Raw genomic sequence first — 18,424 nt, 5'->3', positions numbered from 1 at the left:
TTCTCAGTTTCATATGAAGACTCCTCTTGTTGTCAAATTATTAACAAGTAAGCTAAGTATTACCAAAGCAATACATGTCCTCTACCGGTCCCGCTAGCTATTATGGTAGTTTACGAGTGTCTGAAGTTTGATCCGAATCCCTTAGGAATGAAGCATCTAGAACGCCGACAATGCTTTTCTAAAAAAAGATTGTAATGATGACCATGATCCGACAAACATGACATTCACAATTGTATGAGATTATATAATCCTACATAGAGACTCAAGTTTGATAAAAAAAAAATCCCTCAAAGGAACTCGCTACAGCGCCGAAAATAATTTTCTAAAGACAGTAACGTGAACTGGACCAACGACTGTGAAACTCAAACTTGCCCGAGATACCATCCTCCTTTATAACTGAGTGAAGTTTGATCAAAGTCGCTCTGAAAAAAAAACTCTTACGAGATTTATTGTTTGGAGCTTCATCAAAATCCCTTATGGAATGTAACCGAATGAAAGCTGACAAAACTTGACCGTCTCCCCCACCCCCTCACTGGGTAGAGACTAATGATAGAAAGAAGAGAAAAGACCAGTGGTTCAGATTTCCAATCATTCAATGCTCCGCGACAAGATCCATTTGAAATTTCTTGTTACATGCCTTAAAACATGTTTTTTGCTCACACAGTCAATCAGAGCTTGACAAAGAGACCACCAGTCTTGTAATGACACTTGTACGTACAGTTCCGAGAAATGTAACAGAAATATGTTTTCGAAGAGAAAAAATAATCAAATGAAAACACGTGCGACAAGCTAATTTTCTATATCTATTGACTGATATAGATATTTTTCGTCCTCTTGGCTACTAGTAACGTTTTATTACAGTTCAAATGTTCCAGAAATGAAATCAAAATATGTTTTTTCATACAATGCATTATAAAAAATAACATTAGTTCGTAAGAACCCATCAAAGGGACTATATCATTAGATTTCCATCTTATAACTGATAAGATAATGCACTTTCTTTAAATTATGAATTATGAAAGTTTTAGTGGAAACGATTAAAGAAAAATAACTTCCAAGAAAAACAGAAGAAAATGCTGCGTACTAAAACTAACATACGCTTTAGATTTCGGAGTAGTGTAATTAAACAATATTTATGTTACATACGCGCTGCGGGAAATAAAGACATGATAAAATCAATGACGAATTTAAGGCCAGCAAGAGGCCCATGGGCCTTAACGGTCACCTGACTCCAAAGACCTTTGTACTATTGCAGTATATATACCATCTCGAAGATGTATATATACATACTCAGAAGCAAGTATGGTGGCACTAAAAATAAGAAGACTTGCATGGTCAAGACCATCTCAGGATCATTTCAGGTAAGAGCTAAATCTCACTAGTCGAACTTGAGAAGAAGTTTTAAATATGTGTTGTTCAGGAAAATCATGATTGTGCAATCATGTTACAAAATGGCCACCGTGGCTGCCATGTCAAAGCTTTTACGAGACTGAAAAATAACAACACTTCGTGGCTCCCTTCCCGTAACATCCTCGCCAATTTCCAGCTCAATGGCACCAGTGGATCTGAAGAAGAAGTTTAAAGTGTGTGCTTTTTTTTTTAAATGGCTGCCATGACGGCCATCTTGGATTTCGGACCGATCCGAAAAATAACAACACATGGTCAGGACTATCTCGGGATCATTCCAGGCAAGTGTTAGCTCAATACCAACTGTTGAACTTGAGAAGTTTGAAATGAGAAAAGATTACGGACGGCGCACGACGACAGAAGAAGCTCTACGACTATAGGTCATCCTGACCTGAAGAGTAAGGGTCAGGGTGACCTAAAAATCCAAGATTATTACAGACAAGTCCAAATATATAAAATTAAGCTGCGTCAACGTTACTTTCGCTTCGTCAACTGAAAGGCCACACGCCGTAATAGCGGACGTAAAACCCATAAAAATAAATACATATATATACATATATATATATATTAAATTACTTTCGCTGACAAAACCTGATTTTTCAGTGACACAGTGACATGTCTATGCAATCGGGCTATATACACCGAATACCATCTATATTTCTTTTTTTATTACATTATAATTCCTTACGTTTACAAACTACATCTTGCAATTAGGACATCGCCAACTCAAATAAAATAAAAGTTCAAGGAATTTCATTGTTTTTCAGCTATTGTTAAAATATACTTGGAAATTATGAAAAGAAAAATCAAATATTTATCCATCAATATCGAACTGTCATCCCCGGGCATTTGCCGTGTGTTTTAATCTGCAGAATAGACAGTCTTGTTAAATTGTAAATTAATCCTATGAGAAGGTACATGTATTCACAATACCTTTAGTCAGAAGATATTCAGAATGACCTTCGAATACATTTGTCACCTAGATGTACTACCGTGCTGAATCGTAGATATCAACCGACGTCATTTATTTGTTTAAGAATTAATGTAACATGGCTGATTGTTATATCATAAAATGAAAATTAAATGATTTAGCATAGTTCCACGTTTACCACAGTGTGACCAAAGGACACCTTGCCATTAAACTGTATGGCTAGCGTGATGATTTCAATCTCCTTAATGTGAATTTTCCATTTCTCAAGAGTATATAATTTGGTTTAGTTCTGGATCAAGGTGCTCCGATAAATGACAACTTGGCTTGCCATAGGCAACTGACAAAAGGAAAGATGAAACATTTAAACATATGACCTCTATGTATTTAGCTATACACACTTTACATTCAAAGAGAATGTTAAGTGTTTATTCTAGAGCTGACCAACCTACGCCTAATGTATTGGTGGTATACGTATACAAAAAAGTGATTCTTTAACAGAGCCCAACAAGTTGTTAACTTGATAATCTGCCAAGTCACGCACTATCACCTGTAAAATTAATGACATTATTTTATCGATTTCAGTAAAGAAGAAACATCACCTGAATGAAACATGTAGATAAAATTGTGTGATGTTTAAAATTTTGATTACTGCAAACTACTAACAATAGATATTATTTCTTAAAATATTATCAATCTTGTAACATGCATATTAATTTACCGACCTATTTATAGTAAACTAGTCCACATCTATATTGTAACAAAGCTATTGGCGAGGCTTTAACCCCAGAAGGAATAAGAAGATATGACAATATTGATTTGAGTCTCTATGGGATAAGTTAGCATGTAGGTTAAATTTTATGTTTGAGATTTTACTTATCCTGTAGGCTGGGAATTGAATTTGTCTGTGAGGAGGTATGGTCTGAACTAGGCACGTAAGTATTTTTACTCTGATATAATCATAAAAAAATAATTAAATATTAGCGGGCGTTGAATGTATATCAAGGACTGATGATTATACTAATTACCATAATTAAATTGTTGTATTAAAACATCTGGTTAAATGTTTCATAAATATCTCCTTCCTTTTTTCGGCAGTTGTTGCTACAATATCTATCGTCCCCGTTTAACTATGTGGTGATATAGCTACAAGTGGAAAAATTACCCGCACTGTCGCTCATGTGTAGGATCTTAAATGAGTATGATTTTACGAAATAAGCCTCGTAATTTCTTTCTTCCTTTTATTTCATTTTTTTTTCATAAGCCTTCCTGAGCGAAAATTAAAATTTTGAGACGTTTCCATAAAATCTCATATGAAATGTAAAGAAAACTTTTATCACGTAACTCTAATATCTGACATTTTGATAGGTTTTAAAGTCAAATTATGGAGGACAAAATCAAACACAGGCAGCCATTTTATTACGCCTTTTCAACTCATTAACTAACGTCATTATCCATATTATAACTTACACAGCCATGTAATAAAACGCTCCAGGGCATAGTACACTTATACACGCATGCAAAAATATATATAAGGATGAAAATTCATGATAATCATGGACTTTAACTGGTAAGGAAGCAATTATTTTAATATTCAATAAATCGACACAGAATACTAACGAAGAGAATCTATATTGTGTACTGTACGGAAAGTTCGTCCAAACATGACCCATACGTTGTACTAGAGGTCAGTTCGATGTATCTGAACTAAAATATCTAAAGAGCACTGTTTTTTCACCAGTTTAAAATATCTTTATAATATAAAAGATAATTCATTGTTCAATTTGAATTCTGTGTTATTTATACCAACCTTTATATCCAGCTCCTATGTTACGACCAACCACCAGTAGGAGCAGTCAACTTGTGAATACCTATTAAGTAAAGAAATAAATTAGAAGGCATATGATTATTCAATTTGATATTCAATGACAGAACCAAACAATTAGATGTCAAAAATTTGAAAATATTCATCCGAAATTAATGTATTTTTGTACGCCGAGAAGACAGTTCATCCGAAATTAATGTGATTGTATGCCGAGAAGAGGGAACATCCAAAATTAATGTATTTGTATGCCGAGAAGAAGAAAAGGTGTGCCGGATATCTTGTAATTCTGTACGAAAGTGTTCTACATTGGCTTAGAGCGGACATAATGATAATAATAATTAGATAGTAAAACCATTTGTATACCAAACGTTTTTATCAATGATAGACACCAAGGCTTCAAAGTTGGAAGTCATCTTCAGATTTTAGGGCATGTTTCGTCGATTTGTACCAGCCATTGGCAATGCTCTCGGTAACTGTTTATGCACAGACACAAGTTGAAATATATGTGACTTACTGGATATATTTTTTCCTGTATATCCGACAGAGTAAGGAATTGTGATAAAACACCTACATTTATATCACCTTTTAAAATGTATCAAGACAACTCTATACGCTGTGTAATTATGGGATTAGTCAATGATACTAGGTACCAGAAGTGTGTAAATTAGCGAGGAGAATGGTAAAATGGGGGAAGAGTACCAACCCCATAGCTGAATAAATATAACGTTTGGATATCATGCGTGTATAATCTTATTCAATGTCAATAATAAGAATTTTGACTTGGCATAAAAAGTAACAGGAAAACCGGGAACTTGAATTCCACCAGGGACAGGTTTCAATATTCCTTAACTTAAAACATTCTATAAATTTAATGAAAGTTCCTCTAAGATGTTTTCGAATGTATTATTAAAGTGTCCTTAAGATTTTCGTTAATCGAATAAATGTTGATTAGACCGGGGTCCCCAGAGCATCAATGTAAACTTTTTAAAAAGTTCAAAGTTGATTGAATTTCCCGAAAATCAGACCAGAATTAGAGGTTATTACGGAATGTTTAGTCTGAAGTATTTGCACGTTCCTTTATAGGTGAGCCACCCGTGTTTCTTAATTTCGTTCGAACAGATTACGACCATGGCCCCGACAGGAGTGGCCATCACACTACTGTGTATGGTTTGCCTCACCACAGGTATGTATATGTCTTATAGCATATTGTTCTCCACACAGAATGATTACACAATACTTATTTCTTAGATACATTCCTCGAGTTAACAGGGAAGTGTTGGACATTAAAATGAGGTACCTCAATATGTTGTTAAAGATTACACTATGGCTATGGGGCAGATATCTTAACATATGTGTCCATTTGTTTCTGATATTCACGTAAGTATGATAATTGAGATATTTTTAATTGTCATTCTATATAGTAAAATTAATGATATGCGCTAATAGACAACCAGGAGGATTTTATAGTTCTGCTGTTTTAAATAGATATAGTTTTCATATGTAATACAGTAGATACATATCAAATAAATAAGTTTTCTTGTTTTGATAATTCACAGTGATGTGAAATACCTTTAAGTGGAGTGAGGTCAAAATATTTCTATTCATAATTTCAGTAAACGAAAGAAAATAGTTCGATAAATCAATGCGGTCATTAAACGTGATCAAAAGACAATGATCATTCGTTAGATATCCTCTATATAGATATAAATACTAACCAATCATCACTCGTTAGATATCCTCTATATAGATATAAATCCTGATCAATCATCACTCGTTAGATATCCTCTATATAGATATAATTCCTAACCAATCATTACTCGTTAGATATCCTCTATATAGATACAAATCATAATCAATCATCACTCGTTACATATCCTTTATATAGATATAAATCCTGATCAATCATCACTCGTTAGATATCCTCTATATAGATATAAATACTAACCAATCATCACTCGTTAGATATCCTCTATATAGATATAAATACTAACCAATCATCACTCGTTACATATCCTCTATATAGATATAAATACTAACCAATCATCACTCGTTAGATATCCTCTATATAGATATAGATACTAACCAATCATCACTCGTTAGATATCCTCTATATAGATATAGATACTAACCAATCATCACTCGTTAGATATCCTCTATATAGATATAAATCCTAATCAATCATCACTCGTTAGATATCCTCTATATAGATATAAGTACTAACCAATCATCACTTGTTAGATATCCTCTATATAGATATAAGTACTAACCAATCATCACTTGTTAGATATCCTCTATATAGATATAAATACTAACCAATCATCACTCGTTAGATATCCTCTATATAGATATAAATCCTGATCAATCATCACTCGTTAGATATCCTCTATATAGATATAAATACTAACCAATCATCACTCGTTAGATATCCTCTATATAGATATAAATCCTAATCAATCATCACTCGTTAGATATCCTCTATATAGATATAATTCATATTCAATCATCACTCGTTAGATATCCTCTATATAGATATAATTCCTAACCAATCATCACTCGTTAGATATCCTCTATATAGATATAATTCATAATCAATCATCACTCGTTAGATATCCTCTATATAGATATAAATACTAACCAATCATCACTCGTTAGATATCCTCTATATAGATATAAATACTAACCAATCATCACTCGTTAGATATCCTCTATATAGATATAATTCCTGATCAATCATCACTCGTTAGATATCCTCTATATAGATATAAATCCTGATCAATCATCACTTGTTAGATATCCTCTATATAGATATAATTCATAATCAATCATCACTCGTTACATATCCTCTATATAGATATAAATCCTAATCAATCATCACTCGTTAGATATCCTCTATATAGATATAATTCATAATCAATCATCACTCGTTAGATATCCTCTATATAGATATAAATACTAACCAATCATCACTCGTTAGATATCCTCTATATAGATATAAATACTAACCAATCATCACTCGTTAGATATCCTCTATATAGATATAAATACTAACCAATCATCACTCGTTAGATATCCTCTATATAGATATAATTCATAACCAATCATCACTCGTTAGATATCCTCTGTATAGATATAATTCATAACCAATCATCACTCGTTAGATATCCTCTATATAGATATAATTCCTAATCAATCATCACTCGTTAGATATCCTCTATATAGATATAATTCCTGATCAATCATCACTCGTTAGATATCCTCTATATAGATATAAATACTAACCAATCATCACTCGTTAGATATCCTCTATATTGATATAAATCCTGATCAATCATCACTCGTTAGATATCCTCTATATAGATATAAATACTAACCAATCATCACTCGTTAGATATCCTCTATATAGATATAAATCCTGATCAGTCATCACTCGTTAGATATCCTCTATATAGATATAAATCCTGATCAATCATCATTCGTTAGATATCCTTCATATAGATATAAATACTAACCAATCATCACTCGTTAGATATCCTCTATATAGATATAAATCCTGATCAGTCATCACTCGTTAGATATCCTCTATATAGATATAAATCCTGATCAATCATCATTCGTTAGATATCCTTTATATAGATATAAATACTAACCAATCATCACTCGTTAGATATCCTCTATTTAGATATAAATCCTAATCAATCATCACTCGTTAGATATCCTCTATATTGATATAAATCCTGATCAATCATCACTCGTTAGATATCCTCTATATAGATATAAATACTAACCAATCATCACTCGTTAGATATCCTCTATATAGATATAAATCCTAATCAATCATCACTTGTTAGATATCCTCTATATAGATATAATTCCTAACCAATCATCACTCGTTAGATATCCTCTATATAGATATAAATCCTAATCAATCATCACTCGTTAGATATCCTCTATATAGATATAAATACTAACCAATCATCACTCGTTAGATATCCTCTATATAGATATAAATCCTGATCAATCATCACTTGTTAGATATCCTCTATATAGATATAAATCCTGATCAATCATCACTTGTTAGATATCCTCTATATAGATATAAATCCTGACCAATCATCACTCGTTAGATATCCTCTATATTGATATAAATACTAACCAATCATCACTCGTTAGATATCCTCTATATAGATATAAGTACTAACCAATCATCACTCGTTAGATATCCTCTCTATAGATATAAATACTAACCAATCATCACTCGTTAGATATCCTCTATATAGATATAAATACTAACCAATCATCACTCGTTAGATATCCTCTATATAGATATAATTCCTAACCAATCATCACTCGTTACATATCCTCTATTTAGATATAATTCCTAACCAATCATCACTCGTTAGATATCCTCTATATAGATATAATTCCTAATCAATCATCACTTGTTAGATATCCTCTATATAGATATAAATTCTGATCAATCATCACTCGTTAGATATCCTCTATATAGATATAAATACTAACCAATCATCACTCGTTAGATATCCTCTATATAGATATAAATACTAACCAATCATCACTCGTTAGATATCATCTATTTAGATATAGATACTAACCAATCACTCGATATGTATCCTCTTTATAGATACAAATCATAATCAATCATCATTCGTTAGATATCCTCTATATAGATATAAATTCTTATCAATCATCACTCGATAGATATCCTCTATATAGATATAAATTCTTATCAATCATCATTCGTTAGATATCCTCTGTATAGATATAAATCGTGATCAATCATCACTTGTTAGATATCCTTTATGTCGATAATTATCACAATCATCAATACTTATCACGCTCAATAGATTTTAATAATTCCATCATATCAATAGCCTGCTCTATCTTATGTCATAGTCTATACAGTTAGGTATACATGTGACTATTGGGAAGTCCTCGACTAATTAATAGATGTACATATACGTGTAAGAGAAGTCATGAGTGAATGGCGAAAGTCAATTGTATCAGAAATTAAAACACGAACCGTCGTAAATCGCATGTCTTATAAGGAAATTTACAGCTACCCAATATATGTGCACCTTTCAATACATACTCATAAGAATCCTTCAAAATTGATATTCCCTCCTGAATTAAGAACTTTATAACATTTTGAAAAGTTTTATTGTCGAAATGTGGAAGGCAAAATAAAACGGAGGCAGCCACTTTATTGCGCCAGGTACAATCCAATACGTAACATCATTGTTCACAATCGATTTTCGACTAGCGCAGCCAATGAAAAACGCTCCATGGTATGTTACACTAGTGTCATATATGCAAAATATAAGTCATGCGTATTCATTGGATAACAGGCCGATCATATGAATAGCAAAACGTCAACGTTAACTCTTCATGAATGGGATGGGACGCTATGTGAAAAATGTTCATACCGTCTGTCGATTCCAGTCCTACTTATTGTTCCTAAGTATTTATGAAAATATCACTTTAATAGGCATATTTACATACATATTTCAAACTGTCTACAAGACTAATCCAGTTGTCAATTGATACACCACATCACGATTTCCACTAAGCGGAAAGTATCTATCATTAGTCCATTATTAAACCTGCAAAACACTTTAAATTCAAGGTTTCGAGCAAAAAAGTTCGTGAATTAAAAAAACGTTTTATATTAAACCATTTGAAGAAAATGAAGGTATTGTCACCTGTTAGAAATATATCTGATATTATAATTTTGTGTAATACTGTTTCGTCACATACTGAAATCATAAAGCCGAGTATAATACCATGACATAACGGGATTAGTTCCGCATTATGTGGCCCTGGGCTACCCCCTCGACCATTTCTTTTCTGTCATATTTACTGTGCTAATGGGTTGGGAGAATTTTCATTACAGCTTACATGACCATTTTGTCAGTGAACTGTGTGCTTAATGCGTCAAGGAAGAGAAAGTACCTAAATGATTTTTGTTATATTTGTTATAATTATGTTTAAATCTGAAATGTGTGGCTATTGTTTTAACAGTAATACACTGAAGTTATCCAGACCTGTGTAACATTGAAAACGTTAAGGCAAGACAGTGGAAATATATCATCTTATTTGAATACTGCAAACGTCCTTATTTCAGCACACTCACATTTTATCGCAGATGATGAATAAGCGTACTTATCGTAGAAGTATAAAGATAGTGTATTTATCGCAATGAAGAAATAGAGGAATGGTTTTTATACGAAAAATGCTGAAATAATATTACAGTTAACGTTACAGAAGTTCAAGGTTATCAAAATTGTTAATCAATTATTATACTCGCTACAGTGATTCGAGATGGTGATTTTATCACAAAACTGAAAATTACCAAGGTATTAATGTTTTTTATATTTTGAACTATCAAAGCATGATGCTGATAATACTTTTGACACCTAGATATTGATCATAGTTCTTATATCCATTTTCAACATACTTGATGCTAGACTATGCGAGCTATGACTACTTAATAGACATTGATTTTTCGGAACCGGTCAGCACTACTAGTATTAAGTACATGTATAGGTCGATAGTTATTGATGGTATAAAACTAAGTGGTTTTATACCGGTTATATGAGAATGGATGCTTCGTCTAGGACATATAATACAAATAATAGTCATAGCTCAAGAATGAAAGTAGGATTCAAATATCAAACTAATGTTTGTATACATTTTACTTATTGTTTATTTAAAAGTTTGCCATTTCTCAAGTCAGCATTTACTCTAAACATGTTTTAAGATTTTGCAAATATTGATCTTATATTGATGTATAGTTGTTTAATTTCACGAGCCTAATATTTCGTAGCTGTTCTCATCGGACCAAGTCACAAATATCTATTTATATAGAAAATCATTGTCTCATATCTAGTAATCATATAACGCGTATTGTTTCCATTATGTAACGAAATGAGGGATATCTGAAGCAAGCTAAAACCTAGAATTTGTTTTTTCTTCTTTTAAAGTTTACAAAAAATAGATGTCCACGACTTAGCCCCTTCTGAAAACATAAAAGTAGACAAAGTTATGGGTACTGTTTGGTATGTTTGAAAGTGCAGCTTACCGCCAGACTCAAAAAGGATCTTGTCAGCCAGTTTTTCAACCATTTCTACTTTACCTTCGTCAGTATATTTCATATTGGCATTTGTCGTGTGCCATATAAAGGCAAACTTCCTTCACGAAAAATTCCATGTGGATTTCACCTTTTTGCCCTTTCATGTGAAATTCACGTGGAAATTTCATGTGAAATCCATGTGAATTTCAATTGAAGTAATTTTACCTGTGTATGCTCCAGTACTTGTACTCAACCGAGTATATTTTACATATAATTTTGATGTCGGAACTGAATTTTTACTTCGCATTAAGCAGAGACTTCTAGTAACACAGGCGCCACTTACGAAAAAAAATATTACACGGTCGAATTCACTGGATAACAGCCCGATTATATGATTAAGTACAATATCAACGTTAGATCTTCAGATGAATGGTATGGGACGTTTTGCGGAAAATGTACATCGTCTTGCGATTCCAGCCTTATAGTTATTGTTCCTATGTATTCAAGAAAATAAAAACTTGATACGGATGTTTAACATATATATTTAAAATTGTTAACAAGACTAATCCAGTTGTATATCAATACGCCACATCACAAGTTCCACCAATGGGAAAATATTGATAACTACTAGCTCAGAATTTAGGATGTAAAACTCAGCAAATTTTCATGTCAATAAGTTAGTAAATAGAAAAAGTAATATATTGATAGATCGAAAATTAAGGTATTGTCACATAATAAATATATACATGTATATGATATCATAATTTTGTGTATTGTAATACCGTTTCGTCACATACTGAAATCATAAAGCCGAGTATAATATCATGACATAACGGGATTATTCCGCATTATTTGGCCCTGGACTGCCCCCTCGACCATTTCTTTTCTGTCATGTTTACCGTGCTAATGGGCTTGGCGAATTTCATTTACAGCTTACATGGTCATTCCGTCTATAAACTGTGTGCTCAATGAGTCCAAAACATGATCTGTTATTTGTTTGGTATTTCTCATGGTTATGATTACGTTTAAATCAGAAATGTGCGGCCATTGTTTTAAAATTAACACATTGAAGTTATCCAAACTTGTGTAACATAGCTTAATGGAAATATCTTATCTTAATTAAATACTTTATATGTACTTATTTCAGCACCCTCTAATTTATATCGCATAACCGGACACGCACTGATTAGTTTTGCACAGACTGATTGCTACGTCTACAACATGTAATGCAAATAATCGTCATAGCTCAAGAATGAAAGTAGGATTCAAATATCTAGTAATTTCTGTATGAATTTCATTTATTACAGTATGTATTGAACACTTAGGATAAAGATATACCATTGTTGAATTATACATGTATATAGCTTACAGTATTAAGAGGTTGATAGGTGTACATATATAGTATTGAAGAGTTATGACATATCTGTGTATAGTAAGTTGACCATTACTTGCATAAAATGGAGATGTTGCATGATTGTATAGTATAGAATATATATAATTGTTTTAAGAAACAGTAGAAATAGAAGTTACCTGAGTATTATTTTGAGACTTGTCTCCCTTTGATTAAAAGCTATATCTGGCTCTGCATATAATATAAAAAGGCTATTGAAAGTAGTTATTGTTAATTACATGTATTGATTTTATGGCATTTACTTATATAAGGCAAGTAGTGAATATAGTAATCAATCAAGAAATAAAGGATTTTTTTTTTGTTGATCTAATATTGATGTACATGTATACATGCAGTTGTTTTATAATTATAGTTGGTAATATTTCAAAATTGTCCTCGTTGAACCAAGCCGCAATGCCTTGATTTCATTTCTAATAATCATATCACTTATATATACGAGTAGATTGTACCTGTCCTATCAATGGATTTGTAATGTGGTATCTGAAGCAAGCTTAAACTTAATTAAAAAACAAAAAGTTACAAAAAAAACCACAACAAACAAATAGAAGTCCACGATCTGGATTCATAACAAAACCCTCGACTTAAATTCCCAAAATAGTAAATAGTCACATATATAAAATAATGTTTTCGTGGATGTGTAAGCTATAAAACTGCTCACCCACCTACCGTACAGAGTATTTAACATGTGTACTGCTAGTAATGCCCCTCTATCCAACCACTTCAAAAATACAACCACTTGTTACATTAATGTAAAACTGATGACGATTCCTGCAACTTTTATCTGGCATTTTAGCATTTTATAACAATCTTTTAAAGGCGTGTAGGTGTACTTGTTCTTAAAAAACCTTGATGAAATTATAGCCTCTATGAAAACCATTCCTACTATTTATTCTTCATTACATGTCATATTCTTTTTTTGTCGTGCAGGAAAACTTCCTTCCCGAGAATATTCCTTGTGAATTTCATCCAGTACATTTCTCAAGCTATTATTTTGTAATTATCTGTTAATTTCCTACTTTAGTGTATGGTACGACAACAATTTCACCGGTCTCAGGCGGCAGTACAGACAGTAGTACACAATACTCAATATCTGGGTCCACTGACAGTAGTATTCAGTACGGAAGTTCTACCGACAGTAGTACACAATTCTCAAGCTCTGGGTCCACTGACAGTAGTACACAATTATCAAGCTCTGGGTCGACTGACAGCAGTACTCAGTACGGAAGCTCTACCGGCAGTAGTACACAATACTCAAGCTCTGGGTCGACTGACAGTAGTACACAATACTCAAGCTCTGGGTCCACCGACAGTAGTACACAATACTCAAGTTCTGGGTCTACCGACAGTAGTACACAATTCTCAAGCTCTGGGTCCACTGACAGTAGTACACAATATCCGAGCTCTACCGACAGTAGTACAGGATACGCAAGCTCTACCGACAGTAGTACACAATACTCAAGCTCTGGGTCGACTGACAGTAGCACACAATATCCGAGCTCCACCGACAGTAGTACACAATACTCAAGCTCTGGGTCGACTGACAGTAGTACACAATACTCAAGCTCTGGGTCCACTGACAGTAGCACACAATATCCGAACTCTACCGGCAGTAGTACACAATACTCAAGCTCTGGGTCCACTGACAGTAGTACACAATACTCAAGCTCTGGGTCTACTGACAGTAGTACACAATACTCAAGCTCTGGGTCCACTGACAGTAGTACACAATACTCAAGCTCTGGTTCTTCCGACAGTAGTACACAATACTCAAGCTCTGGGTCTACTGACAGCAGTACTCAGTACGCAAGCTCTACAGACAGCAGTACACAATACTCAAGCTCTGGGTCCACTGACAGTAGTACACAATTCTCAAGCTCTGGGTCTACTGACAGTAGTACACAATACTCGAGCTCTGGTTCTACCGACAGTAGTACACAATATCCGAGCTCTACCGACAGTAGTACACAATACTCAAGCTCTGGGTCTACTGACAGTAGTACACAATACTCGAGCTCTGGTTCTACCGACAGTAGTACACAATATCCGAGCTCTACCGACAGTAGTACACAATACTCAAGCTCTGGGTCTACCGACAGTAGTACACAATACTCAAGCTCTGGGTCTACCGACAGTAGTACACAATACTCAAGCTCTTCTGACAGTAGTACACAATACGCAAGCTCTACTGACAGCAGTACTCAGTACGCAAGCTCTACCGACAGCAGTACACAATACGCAAGCTCTGGGTCGACTGACAGTAGTACACAATACTCAAGCTCTGGGTCTACCGACAGTAGTACACAATACTCAAGCTCTTCTGACAGTAGTACACAATACGCAAGCTCTACTGACAGTAGTACTCAGTACGCAATCTCTACCGACAGCAGTACACAATACGCAAGCTCTGGGTCGACTGACAGTAGTACACAATACTCAAGCTCTGGGTCTACTGACAGTAGTACACAATACTCAAGTTCTGGGTCGACTGACAGTAGTACACAATACTCAAGTTCTGGGTCGACTGACAGTAGTACACAATATCCGAGCTCTACCGACAGTAGTACACAATATCCGAGCTCTACCGACAGTAGTACACAATACTCAAGCTCTTCTGACAGTAGTACACAATATCCGAGCTCTACCGACAGTAGTACACAATATCCGAGCTCTACCGACAGTAGTACACAATATCCGAGCTCTACCGACAGTAGTACACAATACTCAAGCTCTTCTGACAGTAGTACACAATATCCGAGCTCTACCGACAGTAGTACACAATACGCAAGCTCTTCTGACAGTAGTACACAATACTTAAGCTCTGGGTCGACTGACAGTAGTACACAATACTCAAGCTCTGGGTCGACTGACAGTAGCACACAATATCCGAGCTCTACCGACAGTAGTACACAATATCCGAGCTCTACCGACAGTAGTACACAATATCCGAGCTCTACCGACAGTAGTACACAATACGCAAGCTCTACCGACAGTAGTACACAATACTTAAGCTCTGGGTCTACTGACAGTAGTACACAATACTCAAGCTCTGGGTCTACTGACAGTAGTACACAATACTCAAGCTCTACTGACAGTAGTACACAATACGCAAGCTCTACCGACAGTAGTACACAATACTCAAGCTCTGGGTCCACTGACAGCAGTACTCAGTACGCAAGCTCTACCGACAGTAGTACACAATACTCAAGCTCTGGGTCGACTGGCAGTAGTACACAATACGCAAGCTCTTCTGACAGTAGTACACAATACGCAAGCTCTACTGACAGTAGTACACAGTACGCAAGCTCTACCGACAGTAGTACACAATACTCAAGCTCTGGGTCGACTGACAGTAGTACACAATACGCAAGCTCTACCGACAGTAGTACACAATACGCAAGCTCTACCGACAGTAGTACACAATACCCGGGCTCTACCGACAGTAGTACACAATACCCGAGCTCTACCGACAGAAGTACACAATACGCGAGCTCTACCGACAGTAGTACACAACAAGTCAGTTCGTCCAGCAGTAGTTCAACTATTAGCAGCACCACAACAACTTCAACGACGGGTTCTACATCAAGCACTACCACGTCATCACCAGCCACTACTGCAACCTCCACGACTGGTGTACCAACAAGCACTACCACGTCATCACCAGCCACTACTGCAACCTCCACGACTGGTGTACCAACAAGCACTACCACGTCATCACCAACCACTACTGCATCCCCCACGACTGGTGTAACATCAAGCACTACCACGTCATCACCAACCACTACTGCAACATCAATGACCAGTGTAACAACAAGCACTACCACGTCATCACCAATCACTACTGCAACCAGCAGTGGCCAGCAAACAACAACAACTCCTTCCAGCAACACCGTCGATACAACTGCATGTGTAAATGGGACCGGAAGTTGTTTTCTTCAGGACGACTCTCTGGGTGCCGGAGGTAAGATATTTCTCATGTTTCTGATATCAAAAGAAACCAAGCTAGCCTTAGACTTATTTTCATCATCGGCTGCATGCTCTTTATTTACAAGGTAACAACAGGTGAGCACTTATAAGCTGTATAATAAGCGTGGTGATTTCAATTGTTCATTTCAAGATAGTAACCTCCCTACATACGGGGATTACATATCCCATTTGATTCGATATTTAAAGGCTTGTTTCCATGTCAGGACTGTCGTGATTCCTCTCACTCTCTCTATACTATAAGTGCAGTATAACAGTCTATTACAATGTACAATTTTAATTTGATATACAATGATTTGTAAGAATCATTGTAATATAAGTAAGTGTAGATATTACATACGATGGTAGGTATCGGATTCATTTTGTTGGTGATTTGTTGCAGCATCTTCCCAGTGTGACTTCCTCTTCGTCCGCCATCTTGTTATATCTATTTCCATGGTAATCGTGACGTATTTGTTGAGGTGGTAAGAGCTCCAATTAGCTTCAGCTGATAAATGCAGAACATCGAACGACTGGACCTCAGGCTTGTTTCGAAACTATATATCCTCAAGTACACGTGTTTTAGTTTTATAAAGTAAAAGGTTCTGTTGATTAGAGTAAAAATTACTACAAAAAGTTATCCATTCCCCGGCATTGGAATAAAACACTGTGGAACTTACATACGTTACATTCAGTCATGGCAAACTGGTATGAATACAAATACAGACCTAAATTATGTCGATTGTTGAATTGATCGAATAGAAAATGACTTAATTAAATCATCAAAGATTGATTGAAAATCCATTTAAGGAGCTAAATTATTCCGGCTTTATTGAATACCAATTTGTGGATCTGAATTATTCTTGATTGGTTGTATACCAATTTTAGGAGCTAGATTTTGTTGAATTGATTGGATAACAATTTGTGGAGACAATGTTAATCCTTTTGAATTGATCAAATTCCAATTTATGTAGATAAATCGTTCATTAAATTGAACATTAAACCATGCTGTATTAACTCAGTACCAATTTACGGAGCTGAATCATTCTGGATTGATTGAATACATATCTAAGCAGCTATGTGGGATTTATTGAATGTTAAATCATGTTAAGGTGATTAAATGTTAAATCATGTTATGTTAATTGAACACCAATTAACAGAGCTCAATTATTTTCGAATGATTGAAAATCGATATCCGGAGCTACCTTTCGTTCAATCAAATGGATATCAATTACAGAGCAAAATTTTGTTGACGTCATCGAAAACCGATTGTGTATTCATTTAGTGACATCATATGGAACTTGACTTAGTTGGATTTAACAAATATCAAATTAGGACGGAGCTATGTTGTGTTTTCTTGATTGCCAGCGTACAGAGCAAAATCAGGTTGGGTTCTTCGATTCTTTTGTTTGCACTCAATTTGTTGGATTGAAATAATGCTGTTTTATGGAACTTTGTATAGTACATGGTGCCAGTGTCAATATACGGAGAATCTCTATTGTTTCATGAGATATGAATATGTCGGTGAATTATATGGGTTACCGAAAGGCTACTGATATTACCTCACTTAAAATATATTTTGAGTCTTCAGTTCATTAAGAACAATTAAACAGTTCTATCAAAGCCGTCTGAATGTGTGACAAAGTGGCGAATCAAGATGATACAGACTTCGATATTTAATGAGAGGACCAATTAATGTCTTGTCAATATTTTAAGATTGATATAACCGACCGAGTAAGCACTGGTTCTTACAAAATGTATAAAATGGCACCCAAAGCATAGAAGTGTGTTTAATTAAAACAC

At 34.7% G+C, this 18,424-nt stretch overlaps 2 protein-coding genes across 3 annotated transcripts in view; one reads left to right on the top strand and one right to left on the bottom strand.

Moving 5' to 3' along the window:
* The window catches only part of LOC117335830 (integrator complex subunit 12-like), a 15,355-nt gene extending 11,041 nt beyond the window's left edge, over positions 1-4,314 (bottom strand). The window contains exon 1 of the mRNA XM_033896058.1: positions 4,146-4,314. The gene's annotated coding sequence lies outside the window, so the exon portion shown is untranslated. The remainder of the gene's footprint in view (positions 1-4,145) is intronic.
* LOC117335829 (serine-rich adhesin for platelets-like) lies at positions 3,149-18,424 on the top strand. 2 transcript variants are annotated; one of them, XM_033896055.1, is made up of 4 exons: positions 3,149-3,270; positions 5,244-5,343; positions 13,683-16,619; positions 17,025-18,424. In XM_033896055.1, exons 2-4 carry the CDS (start codon positions 5,289-5,291, stop codon positions 17,108-17,110), a joined length of 3,078 nt encoding a protein of 1,025 aa, XP_033751946.1. In that variant the 5' UTR covers positions 3,149-3,270; positions 5,244-5,288; the 3' UTR covers positions 17,111-18,424. The 2 variants fall into 2 exon arrangements, with proteins under 2 accessions (XP_033751946.1, XP_033751945.1); XM_033896054.1 differs by lacking the exon at positions 17,025-18,424 and having other exon boundaries at positions 13,683-17,018.

The sequence above is a fragment of the Pecten maximus genome, chromosome 10, assembly GCF_902652985.1.
Source record: "Pecten maximus chromosome 10, xPecMax1.1, whole genome shotgun sequence".
Lineage (NCBI taxonomy): Eukaryota > Metazoa > Mollusca > Bivalvia > Pectinida > Pectinidae > Pecten > Pecten maximus.
This window is presented reverse-complemented; position numbering and strand designations above follow the sequence as displayed.

What these genes read in the sequence shown, in the direction of transcription:
- LOC117335829 (XM_033896054.1), top strand. Translation starts at nt 5,289, where the DNA reads ATGGCCCCGACAGGAGTGGCCATCACACTACTGTGTATGGTTTGCCTC. An exon ending in TATGGTTTGCCTCACCACAG is followed by an intron (nt 5,344 to 13,682) that starts GTATGTATATGT and finishes TTCCTACTTTAG; the next exon opens with TGTATGGTACGACAACAATT.